General features: G+C 40.1%; 1 protein-coding gene across 1 annotated transcript; it reads right to left on the minus strand.

Moving 5' to 3' along the window:
• Positions 1-773: 773 nt before the first annotated feature.
• pinx1 (PIN2 (TERF1) interacting telomerase inhibitor 1) lies at positions 774-17,284 on the minus strand. The gene is made up of 7 exons (XM_008337375.3): positions 17,166-17,284; positions 16,552-16,661; positions 16,358-16,450; positions 15,861-15,948; positions 15,308-15,397; positions 11,810-11,892; positions 774-2,554 (listed from the first exon to the last, which is right to left on the minus strand). The coding sequence occupies exons 1-7, from the start codon at positions 17,224-17,226 to the stop codon at positions 1,895-1,897; spliced, it is 1,185 nt and encodes a 394-aa protein (XP_008335597.2). The 5' UTR covers positions 17,227-17,284; the 3' UTR covers positions 774-1,894.
• Between the last annotated feature and the right edge of the window lie 291 nt (positions 17,285-17,575).

Here is a 17,575-nt window from a genome sequence, read left to right on the forward strand (position 1 = left end):
GCTGTTGTTGAGCCTCTTAGTGACCAGACATGTGGCTACTGGAGATTTCAGGAGGGAGAGACGGAGGTCATACTCTTGAACCATTAATGTTGAGTTCCTTAACGTTTTTGCTTAAAATATTTGCTTCAACTTAATTTGATAATCATTAAGAAACGGGTTAAAATAGTGAAACCAACACTGAGGTCTAGTAAAAGTCTCATGGAAAAAAAGAGTCCCAGAAATAATTAATTTTGGGCATTCTTCAAAAGGAAATATATATATATATACACATACACACATTTGTTTTATATATATATATATGAAAACAGGGATTAAGTCTAGATTTTTTCCCCCCTAATTAAATACAATAAATGAAATAAAACAATTGATAAATCTCTGGATGGAGGTACAGATCTTTGACCATTGATCCCAAAGAAATATTTAACTTACCCACAATGCCTTTCTTCATACAGACATATGTACCTAGACATCCCACACAAACAAATTGCCACACGCATTATTTGAGTTTTTAAGTTGCAAAAATAACTTTTTCTCACACAAAATTTAACGTCCATCAGCAGACATGGAACTCCAATCCAACTTCCTTTTATTGCAACAGCAGTGATTCTCCTTCCTAACTGTATTCTAACAGATCCATCCCACTCATTCTCTTCAAGGACTTTACCTCTGGCCACTCCCAGAGAAGGCAATTCTAAATAGAACCAAGCCGGACAGTCACAGACAATTACCAAGATGTAAAAGTGACATAATTCAAAAAACAAAATAAATCAATGATGTTTTAAAGAATGTTTTTTTATTTAATAAAAAAATAGCTAGTGTAAGTAGAGGGTGGGAAGTTTCATCTTTGCACAGATTGAGGTAAATCCAGACACGTATCGCTGTATGGTGCTGCTACTGAGAACCAACTGTTAAAACTTTACAAATACACGAAGCATCACACATGTTCACACCTGACAAGGAGGGGAAAAAACACAAGTGATTTTTCACCCTTCATGACTGACAAGCTCTCACACTTTTAACCCATGTAATTAGTGACAGCACATGGAGCATAAATACAACCCTCCACCTCAGGTGATTGTAGTAATAGTCAGGTTGTGTGTTCTTCACCCGATGAAAAATGAACCCATGTCATCACGCCACTTTTTCCAAACTGAAAATTCCATGTGAGCTGTTGTGCAAAAACTCTTTGACTCGTTCTACCCACCACCACAGCCAAACGAGTCCAACCAGCCCAGAGTTGTCACGTCAAATTTATTGTCAGGGTTGAAATGATGTGTTGTAAAGACAACCTTTGTCTGATCGCTGGGGTTTTACACTTTACGTAAAGCGAAACTGAGGGTGATGAACGAGGTTTTCTTTAGTTTTGGTGAGGAGGCGGACAAGTCAAATGGTTTTCTAAAAAAGACAGACCAGCGGGGTGGGGGATTTGTTCAGATGATCTCTGATTTAATTCCAACCAAATCTAACGTTTGAGGAATAAAAAGTTGATCGTGACTCAACTGTTGATCAATGCTGGAATCATAGAGAGCCCTCAATTTTTGACAAATGTCGGGAGAATTAATGGTCTACATTGAAGGGAAAAAAAATCAGAAACACTGATGACAGATAGATACATGAGGCATCATATACAGCATGAACACTAGGCTGCCTTTTTATCCAAAACTAAGCCCAAATGCTCAACTCGATTTTGCCATAAACAGGGAGCTAATCACTAATCTGATCTAAATGTCCATCCATACAGCCTGAGGCTTAACTTGACTGAATGTTAAACATCAGTTTGTAGAAGTGTCTTTATAGAACTGATTCATCTTATTATAGGATAGTAAAGTCAACGCTGCACAATTAAAAAATCTCAGTTAAGACTGAAGGATCTGTTCCAATCCTCGACTCCATCCTAGTTTTGATGTTTCTTCTTCTTCTTCTTGTTCTTTTTGGATTTCTTCACCACCTCCTCACCGCTGCTCGCATCTTCTTTGTGTTTCTTTGTTTTTTTCTGTTCAACCTCTATGACTGCGATTTGATCTTCAGATGAATTGTGTCCTTTTTCCATCTCAGTTTCTGTATTGTGCTTCTTTTGCTTTTTCTTTTTGGGTGGAGGAGGAGGAGGAAGCTCCTCGCAGTTCAGCTCCACATCACACGTGAAGCTGGAGGTTCCATCTGCAGCCTTTTCTGATTTTCTCTTCTTTTTCTTCTTAGAACGTTTCTCGTCCGGGTTCACATTCTCTTCTACGACCGTCGGACTACTGCAGGCGTCCCTGTTCACTTCTGGCTCTTCTGTGGCTCGTTTCTTTTTCTTCTTTCTCTTTTTGGGCTCATCTGTATTCTCAACATTGGCGTGAACCACACTGAGCTCTTCGAACGGCTCAAATGTCTCACTGGTCTCTGCCTCTGTCTGTCCCCGAGCCTTCTTCAGCTGAGCCATTCGCTGAGCAAAATACTCCTGCATACTGAGAGTACTGGTCACTGTCTTAGTGATGGATTCTGTGTCCAATTCAGCTGTGGCGGAAGTCGAAGGTTCCTCTGTCTCACCCTGAGAATCACTGCTGTTGCTCTCCTAAACCAATAAAAGAAACAAAAAAGGACAACGTGAAGTTGAGACCATAATGCAGCATTGAGTGGATCCGCACAAAAATAAACAGCACACAATGAATCCACGAGAAGCTCAAGTAGCTGTCAGTCAACAGGAGGAGAATGACCAGGCTGGTGTCAGTGATAGAAAATAGAAAAAGGATGTCGATACAATGGGTGTTAAAAGGATTACCTTAAAATAAGCAGCAAAGATTTGTCACAACATGCAGCTGTGTGTCAACTGTGTGTTTTTGTACTGGCTCCTCAAAAGTAAAGCTATAAACTATAAATAATAATAATAATAATGTGTGTAATTATTATCAACAACAATTGACATGTTTGGTTGACAAAATCCATTTAATAAAAAAATAAATAAAAATGAATCACTTAAGAAACTCTTACTAAATTGTTACTTGCAACCAGGGAGAAGAACTCTCTATCCACATGCTGTTACTACAGACCACAACCGTCTCCTGCGCTGCCTGTCTGGACCTCTTTCTGTGCAGAAACATCATAACCTCTTCCATTGCCGCCATATTTTTTTATTGTCACAGACGTGGGCCTTGAATTGAGCCCTGAACGCAGCACAGTCCCTAGTGAATGTATTACTTAACAACTGTGTCAAACATAAGGCGTACATGGGAGCGTGTGTTCAGTGACATTTTCGGACACACATTTACATATGTAAACAGAGCATTAACTCTGCTTTAGTCCGACCGGTCTCTTCAAGGCCAACATTCACAGTGTGATAAAGACAACATGGTCCAAATTTTAACTCTACAGCGTGAACAATTTGTCACGTCGCCCCTGCGACCCATTCGTCTTCATTTTCCTAATGGCCTACTCAATGCATAATGATTTGTCCAGAAGAATACAGAGGCTCCTCCAGAGGATCACACTAAACAATGCGTTGCTCCCTGCATTGGCTCAGAGATGGCCAAGTGTTGGGCATTTTTCAAACCCCGCAGATGCGATAAATTGAAAAAGAGTCGCGTTTAGTCACCCCACAGTTTGGCCTTTAAACTTTTACATGTAGATTCCAGTGCTTAGAACGTTGGCACTGATTGAGAGAGAGCTTCTAACTGATGGTTGGTGGTGTACTTCTGAAGCACCGTTCAGGGACCAGCACAGATGTAAACACAGATCCTTTGTTCTTTCTCCAAGGATTTGAATATTCTACGCTATTTGGGCTAATAATTTTTTTTTGCCAGTGAAAAATGTAGTTTCTTTGAAAAACACAGTCACCAGGGAATCTCTTAACTTTACGGAGGTCATTTGTCTTAACCCACTAGGAGTCAATAATATTACCATAAGAAAAACAACCATTGTTTGAGGGTCTCTATATCGATTATAGGGAGGAAAAAGGAAATCTGAAGCATAGATCCTGATTTTAGCTGCTGCAGATGAAACAAGATGACAAACTGTAGAAGTGGGAAGTACGTGACAGCAGCCAGTTAAGCTTGCTTTATAAAAAGCCCAACCTCTAACAAGCAGGACTGGGCCCCTCAGTTGAAGAGCCATTAAACAAAACTCTACAACATCCCAGAGAAAAATCTATACTCCTGTTACTGCACAATGGTATCCTCTCTCTGTCTGGGAAAAGTGGGAGAGGGGCTTTGAGCTGACCAAACCAAACAACATGTAACTAGGACTGGCGACCACTACCTGTAAAATTACTCTCAAGAGAGGGAGTAGCAGAGTAAAGAGAAGAGAGTGAGTGAGAAACATCTTCATCAGGGGAAAGTGGCTGGAAGTTGGTCTGTGTCTCGTCCTCCCTGCTGCTGGATTCTCATTAGACTCTGACACGGTGAAGAGAAAGTGTTTGCTGGACGTGCACACAGTCTGGATATAAAACTACACCATCAGTATGAATCACAGCCCTGGAGATTTTTGATAGTGAGGATAATGTGTCACTATGAAACAAGTCAGCAGCTATGGCTCCGATTTTTAGTCCCCATTTCAGTGCGTCTTGTGCTTCTACCCTGTCTTCCTCACTGCAGGTATAAATGATGTGGAATTTCCACTGTTTTATGAAAAAGCATCAATAACAAATGATTAATGGATTTCAGAAAAAAAAATCTTAAAACCTCACGCACCAAATAAGAACGCCACCTTCAGTACATAATAGTTCGTCAAATTAAAGCATAAGGATAGAAAGAAAAGAAAGAAAATTAAAAGTCAAAATTAAAACCTCCACTAGGGATCAACACAAACTACATCACAATTGTTTAAACATTTCAGAGACATTTGTTTTTACAATTTATACAATAAAAGAAGCGTAGCTAAAGAGTAGAATACACTTAAAAGTTCAAGATTCTCTACAAAAATTTTGGTTTAAGTTCTAACTGTAATACGTTCCAGTTTTTGTTTTTTAAAGCTACAGCTTAAAATGCAAATTTTAATGTTTTAATTAATATAATTAATTAATGTAATGTGTTCAAATTTAAAATGCAACTGAATTACTAACAAAGGTGGTCCCTGAAGAGGACACCGTGAGGTTCATGAGTTGAGGGTTGAAGAACACACCTTTAACCAACTGTGTTTACTCCTTCTCTCCTCCTCCTCCCCCTCTCCCTCCCAGACCTAGAACCCCAGGAAAGGGATGCGCTCAGTGCGCTGTGTGCAGGTCTGAGATAAGGCTCCTTCTGCAGAGACACAGGCTCACTGGCTATCGGGCCCTTCCTGCTCTCTGCTCAACCCCTGGCGGGGGCTGGGGCTGAGCGTAGGACATGGGGAGGGCCCACTTAGGGTCCCAGAAAAAAAAAAAAGGGTGGGAAGACATTCAACAGGCTGCCTCCTTCAAGACGCTCCAGTTCCATCTCCCTATGTGCGACTAGCCAATGGAAAGACGTGTGCCAAGGTGCCAAACAGACAAGGCCAAAACACAGGAGTCAAACAAGTCAGCGGGGAGGATGACTGTTCAGTGAAATAAAACCTTTTTTTAATTAACATTCACATAACTTCTTTCTAAGCTTAGCTCCATTAACTAAGGAGAGCTCATCTTGACTCCTCTTTTAATAGAATTAAAATGCAAAAAAAAAAGCTTGCAGATGATGAAATATTACTTTTAATAGGTAATACATCCTACTCAGAACTGAGGCACAACTATTCTATATTCTCTCAGACAAACAGATGCTGTCACCACCAGACATCTAATTCATATCTCACTGTAGAAAACATTTTCTTTTGAAGCCTTTATTGCTGTAGCATGGTTTATGGTCTTCTCTCTATTATCCAAGGGTGAGATGTGTAAACAGTAGTAAAAATACCCTGTAATAATAAAGACAATTTAGTAGAATGTAAAGGTGATTTGAACTGATTAGGTTGAAGAACCAGTCGCAGTGTAAATACACAGCTGGACATGTACACAGCACATGCCTTGACACCTGAAACGCCTTTAAAATAAAGCGGGTGAAAATAAGAATGGGCTGGACTTCATAATAGTCAGTGTTTACACATATATTATATTTGCTAAAGTAAGTTAATTAAAAGTGAAAATGAAGAGTTATGTACAACTAATTAGCGTTGCAAGGTATATAAAAAACAAACATTTTTGCCCACACAGTAATTAACTGTTGACAGATTTGCAGAAGCTCATTTATTTTCTAAAAAACTGCCTGTTTGCATTACTTCTGTGTGTGTGTGTGTTTTCTTCTCCAATAAATACTTCCTAATATTGGTCGGGTCTGTAATTGCACAAGTGTGCCCTCATTGTCCTGCCACAATAATAAATTTGGCGATTCTCGAGGTCTATGGATCAGGCCCTGATTAGCCAGCTGTCTCCCCCTGATGAGCACACACAGATCCAGCAGCCCATCTTTCATGGGCCTGATGTAGGCGGACAGCGGGGAAAAAAACAGGTGAATACGCTTTTCACTAGTAAATTAGTAAATACGCAGAGATCCACATGACGATCCATAAAAAACATCCCTGCAATCCAAACCATGCTGGTATTTATTTCCCTTTTCTGTGGAGTAGTGCAGACAAAGAAACTAAGTTAAAACAAATGAAGGCACATACTGTTAGTACACTAAATGCCACACATGGAAGATTCTATGAAGTGATATATTCACTAAAGGAATAATTTCTTTGTGCAGTTAACACAAAAACAAAAAAAAAAAGCTTTTGAAAAATCGCAGGTTGTTCCCGGTGCAAGAGCGTTTATCATAAGTAACAAATGAAGAGCGCATTATGCATGCAGAACGACTACCTGTGCTTGTTCACACCACAAACACTTACTGACAAAGCCCTCCTCAAGATCACAGGGGTCCCCCCCCCGACCCTAACCCCACATTGGGAAGATACGGTTATTATTTTCCCCTGCTGTGATTTATTAGATTAAAGAGTCAGTGATTAAACGGTAGTCGGTGGCAATAAACAGCCAAGAGGGCTAGAAAATCTTTGGGCAGTTAGCTTCAGCAGGCGGTAATTGCTCTGGCCCCGTGTATTTCCGCTTAAGCCCGTAACTAAGAGACGGACGCATTTTATTCATTTTTTTGTCCTGCACTAATCTGTAAGTGTCAGCGAGTTGGCATGTCTAGGAGGGACCGGTGTAAGGATCTGCCAATAAATCCCACACAAAACGTGAGATAAAATACGTTAGAGAAAATTAATCATGATTTCTGTATTTGTTGCTGCTCTTAGTAAAGCATTTGGCAACGCTCTGCAGGCACATCTGCCCAACGCAAAGGGCCCCAGCTCTTGTTGCCCCATCTTCTGTAAGATGGTAGTATCCTGGGAGTCCCCACTGACATGCTATCCTTCATTTGGACGATGCGTGGGCAGAAAAAAATTGCAACAGGTGCCACCCGAAGAGGTTTCTTCCTTGGCCCTTTGTGCCTGAGCAGAGTGGGAGTGAGAGAGGCTACAGGAGTCAGACTGACCCGAAAGGAGGCTGTACAGACCGTCTGACTGGAAGGTTGGAGACGCCAAAACAAGTCTCCCATCAGAGATTTATACACGCCTATATTTCATCACTGTCAGAATTAAATCAATGTTCATTTTAATATAAAATAAAATAGCCAGACACTGTTCAGGCATTAAATTGTTTCCTTAATAAAGGAGAAACAATTCATGCTCTTCCAAAATTATTACAGAAAAAAAAATTATAGTCACTTGAAAATCTATTCAATTGTATTTTTTTTAATTATACTATTAGGTTGGTGTTGGTTTCTAATTGTACAAAAAAAAAAAACGGAGGAGAAAAAATTTGTCTTCCAGAAAATTGTCTTCTACAACTCACTAAAATAAAAGACAGAACAGGGAGAGGCCAGTTGAAAAATAAAACTATGGCTTGTTTCCACCTTTCATGTGAGCTGGCGGCTTTAAAAAATGACTAACTTTTGTTGATGTATGAATCGGCGGGGAGTCTATTTATCAGCAGGCCCTCTGCGGTCGCCCGCTTGGGTCCCTCAAGTCACAAGCCTCGTCGCTCCCCTTTGACTGATTAATTAGCCAATCAGAGGACATTTTTCACTGGGCGGCAGAATGGTTTATTTCAGCTAATGCCAGGCTTTCGAGCTGAGGCCCGTTGGAGCCTCGTCGGCTCTTTCGGCCTGCCTGAGTGGCCGGGAAGAGGGGCAAGGGAGATAAATCAAGCTGGGCTGGCCCTCCATGTGGCTCCCCTAACTAAACCCCTTGAGGAGGGCACAGAAAGCCGGAGGTGGTGGCGGAGGAAGAGGGGGAAGAAATGGGGGAACTCAGGACGGCGATAAGCACTGGGAGCACAGGGCTGCCAAAGTGCCTTCATTTAGAAGTGGCCAGGGCTTTTTGATATCTCGGCATAGAGAGCCCGTCGTTTGTCATGCTGTGAGTAATTGTGCTGAGGGGCACAAGGGGAGGCAGTAGGAGGAGGGGGTTCACCAGTGCAGGATCGGTGATGGATCACAGAGACTTGCGTAGATGGACAGGTGTTTCACAACGTCTTGATAACCCTCACCGGGCTGCGGGAGTAAATAACGGTCTTAACCTAACTAATTTTAGGTGAATGGGTTTGGTGCTCAGCATTAAATCAACTTGATAATAACGTAAAGCATCCATTCATCGTCACTAATGAAACATAACCTGAAAAAACAAAAACATGTCAGCTCATAACACATTTATTTCTGTCCAATGATTTTTCAGGAAGCTCTTTGTTTTGAAAAGACATAAAAAGAAAAATGTTCAGGGAGTGGACAGCAGCAGTCACTGTACTTTGGTCTTAATGTCCTTTTATTCTCACGCGTCCACACCCTTCAGAGAGTTTGCTACATTAAAGGCCCATAAAGGAAGAGCTCAAGGCTTCACTCTGTCTCTTACTCCTAGACACATTTCAATGACTTAGAGTGACCTGACCTTACAACAGCCGCTTTCTAAATTTAAATATAGACCATTCTAATGTACAAAGTTTCACAAGTTCCAACAAAACAACCTAGAACAGTCTTCTGAAGATTTTGCCAACAGGAATTTCAGCAAATACTACGTACTTTAACACACTTGCGAAGAATAGCTCTATTCTGCAGCACCTTAACCTTGACTTTGTGTTGACTTAACATTTAGTGTTATGCAAATTAAATCTGATCCAACAAAGTATATAAGAGCATCACCCCAACAATATGATTATGATTTTTTTAAATAAATCCTTAAACGATAAGAAATAAAAGATGTCCAGCAAAAATAACATTGTAATTCATATGGAATATGTGTTCAATTCTGTTTCAAATGATCACAAAAAAAAACAAGTACAGGTTTTAACTCAACCTAGCTTTGTTACATTTTAACACACTTAGTAACCTAAATATATCCAATCACAAATGGGGGGTCCAGGGGTCTGCCCCATACATTCTTTTCAACACATCCAGCTCCTTTGATGAACAGATGAATGTGGGACTGCTGAGTGTGTGTGCATGTATTTGTTTGTGTGTGTGCGCGCATGTGTGTACGCACACATTTCAGGGAGCGTTGTGAGCAGCGATAAGACGCGAACAGGAAGCACATCAGTGCAGAGGAAGGAAAACCCCAGCAATAGAGGTGGGGGGGCATGTGTATGGAATGGGGGAGTTGGGAGGAACAGTGGGAGGTTGGTGAAGTGATGGAACATTCATGGGATTAGTGATGGATGCGGTCAGGGCTAGCTCTTAAGAAGTTGATTTCGGCTAGACCCACGAAAACGATTTCCCTCCAAGTTTGTTCTACATTCAAAAAAAATCATCTACATGAAATGACTTAGATCTAAAGTAAACTGCATTCTAAGTAACACTCAGACAAGGATGTGGAGAGGGGAGGAAGGGGGAGGGGAATAGAGCAGTAGGAATTTTAACTTGTGTTTCCCCCTACTTTAAAATGTCACACTAGAAAACGTAAAAGCAGAAGCAACATCTGTCATTTTTGGTCACAAATTAAGCTTTGTTTAGGGACTGTGGTCAAGTTAATAATATAACAATAATATTTTTTTAATTTAGCCTCAGTTTTTGAGAGGATAAAAAGCAGTGAGGATTTTAAAATCGCACATCTTGAACTCAAACAACTTAAAATAAATAAATAAACACCTTTGCTACGGCACATGATGTTAGACAACTGTAAACACAGATCAGTTTGAGCAGGTGACAGCACACACACACACACACACACGTCCCTGCACAATGTCTGAAGCTTGATTGGTCCATCACCCCATTTACCTCTTCCCAGCAACCTCAGATGTTACTGGGCTTCAACACAAGGCCTCATGGGAAGCCATTGTAATTGTGTTGAGTGTTTTCGATATGGTCAATGGTGTCCCTCCTGGCTGAAAAATAACAACCCATAACCAAACGATTAGGAAGAAAATGATGGTGTGCATAGCCTGCGTTTCCAATGTTAATCAGCTGGGAAGCAGCAGCCATTGTGATGCCACTGCTCAGCATCTGCAGGGAAATGAAGAAGGGCTTTTCCTTGTATATTTTATGGATTTTTAAGATGCCAATTTCTTTACAGCCAAATGTTGGAGATAAACAGAAGAATTTCAGTAGACAGGAGAATGTCTCTTAGTTTAAAGCTGCATTTATAATTGGCCGTGGCCTGCCATCCATTTTTCCTTTTTACCAACATTTCTCCGTAATGACTAAAAGACAGATTTTGTCAATGGTTTTATTTGTGTCATTTTTATGCCCTTTTTTACTCTAGTGTAACCAATTCCTTACAAACATCATTTCAATGTCATTTTCATGCAAGATGCAGTTTTTCACTACATACAATAAGAGCAGTGGCAGCTCAATGCTACCTAATTATTGGTAGGACTACCTCAGAACCAGGGGAGATGCACTTGTGGGCTCTAGGTCACACTAAAGCCAATTGAACGTGAAAAAAATTGAGAATCAGAGAATATTTGAATAGCCTAAAGTTTTCTTTTAGTGCAATTTGAATTTGATGTAGGTAGGTTTCTCTTGAACCCTAAAAACAGTTTCCTCCCATTTTAGCTTTTGGCCTGTGCCCCCATCCCCAAAGCATTAAAAGGTCAGCATAACAGCAAATGGCAAAGTCGCTTTTTGAACTGAGCAACAAGCAAGAGTCAAGCTTTTTGCAAGCATCATCGTCATCATCAGACTTCTGCACACCTCGCTAAAATTTTGATTTGCCTTTAATAATGCCTGTTGGCACGCAAGTGCCGCAAGACAGAAGCAGAGAAGCAGGAGTGTGTGAGTGTATGTGGGAGAGAAAGCTGAGGTGCAGAAGCGCAAATCCTTTAATTGGATTTAGCTGTTGATGCCACCACCAGGGGCCAGGTAGCCGAGTTAATGCTGGACTCTGTGACATGACTTATCTAAGGCCCAGAGCTGCACAGGAAGCTGCAGGAGCAGACATATGACATGATGCAGCAGCCACTGGTTAAGAGATCGGCACGAGCGGCCGTTCTCAATTACAAAGACAGAGGCAGATTATCACTAGCCATCTGGACAAAAGTAAGATGTCCACTGTGACAGTCCAGGACTGGACTTTGGTGAGAGCTGTAGTGAGGAAAGTGAAAGAATGTTTTTCTTTCGTACTACTACAAATACAGTTTCAGGTATGTGCCTTTTTGATAAGAGTTTTAAACCAGATGTTGAAATTTTAATTCAAGCACAGCACGTGCATTAAATATCACGTGCTGTAGCATCTGATGACCTTCTGTTATTTTAGGTGAAAGTAACATGGACCAAAAGAGTTTAAAGCTCAAGACTAACTGCAAGTTGAAGTTTTATTATAACCTCGGTTTATGGAGAATATGAGGGGTCTTCACTCCTCTTACCTGCTCTGGTTCTTTAGATGGCCTTGATCTTTTCCCAAAGATACAGTTGAGGTCTGTCTCACTGCGGCTGGACAAGTCTTTGCCTAAAAGTTGTGGGGGGGACAAACAAATAAATTGATTTGTGAATATGAGAATCTATGACAAATGAAATTAATTAATAAAAGAGCAAAGTAAAAATAATACATCAAAATAATAATGGTGTCCATTTTAAAAGAGACATGAGGCCAATATGAGGTTGCATTTTTTCAGTTTGAAGGAGCCCACTGGCCAAACCACACAGAGTTCACATGCAATTATTACCATTACTGCACGTGAATATGAGGTCTGAAGTTCCCTACAAGTTTAGAAAGGAAGGTTTACATGGTTTGCTCCTGGGATAAAACAGTAAAGAAAAATAAACCAACGCCAAGGTCTGTCACGTCACGCCTACAGATTCTCATTTTCAAGCCCAGGCCTCAAAGAATCGTGGAGCACAGTCGCCTGTCTCAAGCCGAGGTCCTGTTCCTACAGCTGCATCCTCTTCCTTCACCAGGACTCTGATAACATTTGGTTATTTATTGCTTTTAAAGCTCTATCTCCACTAATCTCAGCTTTGAAAGTCACTACAGATGCATGTCTGAAAAGAAATACCAAGAAAGCATGCTGAAAAGTTAAATAAATGAGGAGAGGGAGAGCCCTGCTGTGCTTGTCATCTGGTGTGCTAAGGTCAGGAATAAAATTATGCCCAAGTTGACCTTTCTGCTGTTTGGACCAGGAAGTACCTGTCAAAATCTTTCAGGACCTTAGACGATGTTTGTCCTATAGAAGGAGTACAACCCCGCTTCTCCCTGGAAGGTTAAAAAGATGGCTGAATGCCATTACACAGGAGGGTGGTGATAGGGTTTCTGCTTAGCGTTGTTGAAAACATGCTGGTTTCCACAGCCACGGTTGAAATGGCAACAACTGTCAGCAAAGTCAAACAAGACTAAAGACAACCAAGACTCCAACAGAACAAAAAAAACCCACACAATTTTACAGTGTAGCCTTTAAACCAAAGATCTTAATATTAAACAAAACACAGGACCTCGCTCCACACCTCTTGCAAGATATGCTGCGACTTGAGGTTAAAAAGTCTGTCTGAATGTAAGGACCAAATCCACAGCAAAACGATGGCAGCCTTCAGCAGATACGGCTGTGGTTAAACCCACCTTCCCTGCGTTGACAGGTGATGGATGGAGGCGGCAATTAAAACTGGGTTACTGCCTCATGTTTTAGGCCCCTGGACCTCAGCAGCAGAGAGTTTGGTGCCTTTCCACACAAACAAAGGTCATCAATCGTGAGTGCTGGCAATCAGGGAGCCAGCATTACTAGATATCAATAAGTCGGGAAAAAAATGATAAAGTGAGGCAGAGGCCCATACTGAGCACCATATCAATGTGTTTATTGTAGCAGGATTTTCTGGAGCTTAAATATGGAGTGACATCAAATGATGAAGCACATTTAAAGTTAATACTTTTGATTTAAATCTAAAACAGTCCAGCCTGTCACATGCTGGGTCTACTTTGCACACTTGGATCCGAGTGTGCATTACAGACTTTAAATCTGTCATGCAACTGGCTTAGCAACACTAAATCTTTTACCAACGCTCAACTTGGCAACAGCTTCACAGGGAGGAGAGCTGGCTCTGGAGCCGACGGGTCAACCATGCAAACAGGTGGGGCAGGATACTTGTTGCCAGGTAAAACTGGGAAATGCTTTCTAGACCCCAACGTCAGTGAGACATTCTGAAAGTAAGAATTACCAAAAAGAAAAAAAAGTAACAACTGTAGTGGGTTTTTTTTTAGGCTGATCTGTTCATGACTAGTACATGGGTAGATTATTCCCAATAGATCCTGTTTTTGTTTGTTTGTTTTTTTAACTATTAAACTATTTTAGGTTCATGCATGAACTTATTTACAGAAAACCAAGTGGTGGCAGCATCTACACTCGTGCTTAACAACGGTTGTAGTTTCTTAGTGTTAAATTACCAAACACAGCTGAAGAGAACAGTCCAGTGTGTGGATCAAATTTCAATAATGACACTAAAACCAGGTCTGGTTCTACCAGCACAGTTGGTCTTTACATAAGTTCTTCAAGCCTGAAACTTTAGACTTTTACTTGTAAATATGACGACAACAACAAATATGACAATGTTGATAAAATGCAAAACATGAGAGTGGGCATTCAGTCCATAGTGGTAAACAGGGACTTGTTGGACATTTGACCAATATTCTAGAGCGTGGTGTGATTTTCAGAGAGATTGATCCTGATGTCTGGTGTGAGTAAAGCAGTAAATCTCTCATCCAATCAACTGATATTCCAGTACTAGTGCCAGGTGATGACTGGCACCAAGTACTATGATGTTTCATATCATATTGGTATACTTTAAGACGCATGTCTCGCAGTAGCAACACACATTCTCAAATTTTGCTGAACAAAGATTGCAAAAATAGGGTGAGACGTCCTAGAAACGTGATCTCACAGGGTCATCTAATGGGTTGTGCAGCCTTTGGAGCTGTTGTTTTTGGGTTAATGGACAGTAAATGGACATGCCAGATGCCCCAAACAGGAAACAGGAAGCTGCTATTGAATGACGTAGGACATAAGCAGCTCTTCCAGGTGAGGCAAACGTTTAAGATTTAGTGTTTTCCTCATTTCTGATGACCTGGGATAAGTGTTTAGAACCTGCAGAAATAAAAACAAGAATCCAATTTAACATGTGTTTGATGTTATGTTTAAAAAATAAGCTAATATTCCTAATCAAATATAACTTATTTAATCATGGGCCAGCAGTTATTCATTTTGCTCTCCAGTGGTCTTGAACGCCAAATTCCTCCTCGTGCCTATCGGTGAACTGACCTTGACCAGCAAATCTCAACTTCCTGACGTGTCAAGGAGTAATAAAAGTAGAAGGAAGGAGTTATTAATAAACTCCCCTTCGCTGACTGGGTCAAATGACCCCGGTACAGGCTGACAGAACTCTGACCAGCATCTGTGGTTCGAGCCAAGAGCAGACGGATCATGGAGTGGAGGACGATGCTCTGTTTATGTGAACATGATGCAGGTGTAAATGTGTGCAATATCCAAAAAACAAACAAAACATGACATTTATTTTGTAATGTAATGCATTTTCCCCATATCTATAAAAGTCTACACAACTTGTCACAAACTATTTCAATTAAACTTTCCATGTAACCAAATTTAAGCCTGAAATGCAATAAACTCCTAGACAGACTGGGGGAAAAGTACAGAAAAAATTGCATACCTATAACAGTGATTTTAAAGAAATGTGTTACAAAATTTAGACCAATTACAATTAATGTTCACTTTCAGTGTTGCAACTCTTCAGATCATCAGTTCAGCCCAGAAAAACTACAGAAACATGTTAACACTGATGTATCTCAAAGCTGATTTGAAGCCAGTTGTTTGGCCCTTGATTACCTTTCACAAAAAAACAAACAAACAAAAAAAAAAACCTACCTTTAGTGAACTTCATGTAGTGGACCCTCTTCTTAGAGGTCTTTGATTTTGCCTCCAAGCTGAACCCTTTCTGTTCATCTGGTACGGGATCTATAAAAAAAATAAATAAATAAAATAAAAGCCACTTTGTTTTAACACATTCATCCCATCTGGTGTACACGTAGGGTCCACTGGAAAGTGGCGGTGGTGGCCTAGTGGTAAAGGAAGCGGACTTCGGTCCGGAAGGCCCCAGGTTCGAATCCACCAACTGCCAGGTTGCCACTGAGATGCACTGAGCATGTTTTTTCATCAGTTACACTATGGCACCCTCTAGTGTTCAACGCATACAATTAACAGAGAGGACTTAAGCAGAGCGAGAAAGGAAATTACAACTGATTAATACAATTTAGTTTAACAAGAGCCGATATCTTGGTACCATGTCAATGCCACGTAGAAAATACATTGATGCCTCTGCACAAAACTTTTAATTTTTAGAGTTAAGACATTAATATCTTTTATAGAGTCGGAAATAAAAACTGTGACAGTACTCAGTAGTCAAATGTTGTATACAGACCACTGCTACTGCTGTTGTTTTGTCCATGACAGTTGTTCAACTGAGCAAGAAGCTCATTGAAGTCGTCTTGGTGGGCAATCCAGTTGTCCTATAACCACAGAAAATGTTTTATGACATCATAACTGACAGTTCTAAACACATTTTGTCTTGAAGTTACTGAACAATTTAAAAATTTGATTGAATCAAAATAATTTTAATTTGAAGGCTAATTTCTGAAAAATATCTTCTGTTTTCATTTGTAGCTAAATGAAATGGACATATTTACATTTACACAAATTTATATTTGGCAGCCAATGATGTGAAGTATGGAAATAAATGGAAATTTTGAAACAACAAAAACATCTTTATTAACAGTATTAAAAAAACTCAGTGAGGAAACATTTGAGGTAAATGACAGAACAGAGATATAAATAAATAATATTTCAATAAAATCATAAAATGTTTCCATGCATCACTAGTGTTAAACAGTGTTGAATAAGAATAGTAAATGTGCTCACCTCATAGCTAGCATTTGCTCCGAGACCATAGCTGTCATTTTTCACCCTTACTTTGACGTGGTCAGTTGCTCCCTGCTCACTCCTGCCCAAGCCCTTGATATTTTGTGGGGAGGAGGGCAACACATGCATCATGACACCGTGTTCAATATACTGCAGTTTGTCTATATGTGAATAAGAACGATGAAGCTCTTTACCTTGCCTTTCGACCAACCCATTCGCTCCAGCATCTTCTGACCAAACCTGGAGTCATCATTACTCCAGGCACTGTTTCTTGGGTCAACAGACCATTTTTGTTTTCTGCGGGCTGAAAGTCAGTGAGATTGTATTAATAAAGTGTACAAGTGTACAAAACAACTTCTACATTATGTTAAGTGTTGTTTAACAATGTGGTCAACTAACTAATCTTCATGAGTCCAGTGTCAATACCAAACAGTTTGACAGTTACGCACAAACATTTCCACAAATAACCCAAATCTCTTTGAAATAACAATGCAGATAAAAAACAAACAATCAAAAAACACACAGCCAGATAAAACACCATTTCAACAACATTTCAGATCAACAAACAACAATATGCATGTTATAACACTAATTAAAGAGAAAACAAAACACGTGTGTCCTCCGGTCTGTCGCTAATGCTAACGTTAAGTAGCCGTTGTTAACAACCACATAATGCAAATTAAACCCAGCAAAAGTTATATAACACGACAAAGCGCTCGACAATCGAACACAGCTCAACAACTGAAAATTAATTAACACAAACAGCATGGTAAATTAACCACAAAAATAAAGAATGAAATTTTCATACGTTCTGCCAGCATGGCCATCTTAGGGGCCCTAAAGACCTTGACGTCATCAAAAGGCGTCATTAAACTGCCTGAATAAAAAACATTGCCTCACAGACTGCTGTTCAGTATTAGCGTGTTGCAGTCTTAACGTTAAAGTTATGTAAAATTATATACTTTTCATTTTTAAGGCAGACACTATTGTTTTTATATAGTTCGTTAGATGTGGCAGACTTGTATTTTATTTTTATTTTTTGGTTTGGCAAAGCTTTAAGAGTTGTAAGTATATATTTTCCCAATAGAGGGCACCACAAACAAAAGAAAGCATATAAACATTAAACTGCTGGATAGTGCATACCATGGTGTTGGGTTATTCAGGTTCATTGAACCGACGACGACACCAGCTTTCAGAGTAACAGTGCTGATATGACGG

Source organism: Cynoglossus semilaevis, unplaced genomic scaffold (genome assembly GCF_000523025.1).
Source record: "Cynoglossus semilaevis isolate Cse_v1.0 unplaced genomic scaffold, Cse_v1.0 scaffold1282, whole genome shotgun sequence".
NCBI lineage: Eukaryota > Metazoa > Chordata > Actinopteri > Pleuronectiformes > Cynoglossidae > Cynoglossus > Cynoglossus semilaevis.

Coding starts and splice junctions, on each gene's coding strand:
- pinx1 (XM_008337375.3), bottom strand. CDS start 17,226: ATGACGCCTTTTGATGACGTCAAGGTCTTTAGGGCCCCTAAGATGGCC. Junction 16,662..17,165: donor GATGGCCATGCTGGCAGAAC/GTATGAAAATTT, acceptor ACTGACTTTCAG/CCCGCAGAAAACAAAAATGG. Junction 15,949..16,357: donor GAGCAAATGCTAGCTATGAG/GTGAGCACATTT, acceptor CTGTGGTTATAG/GACAACTGGATTGCCCACCA.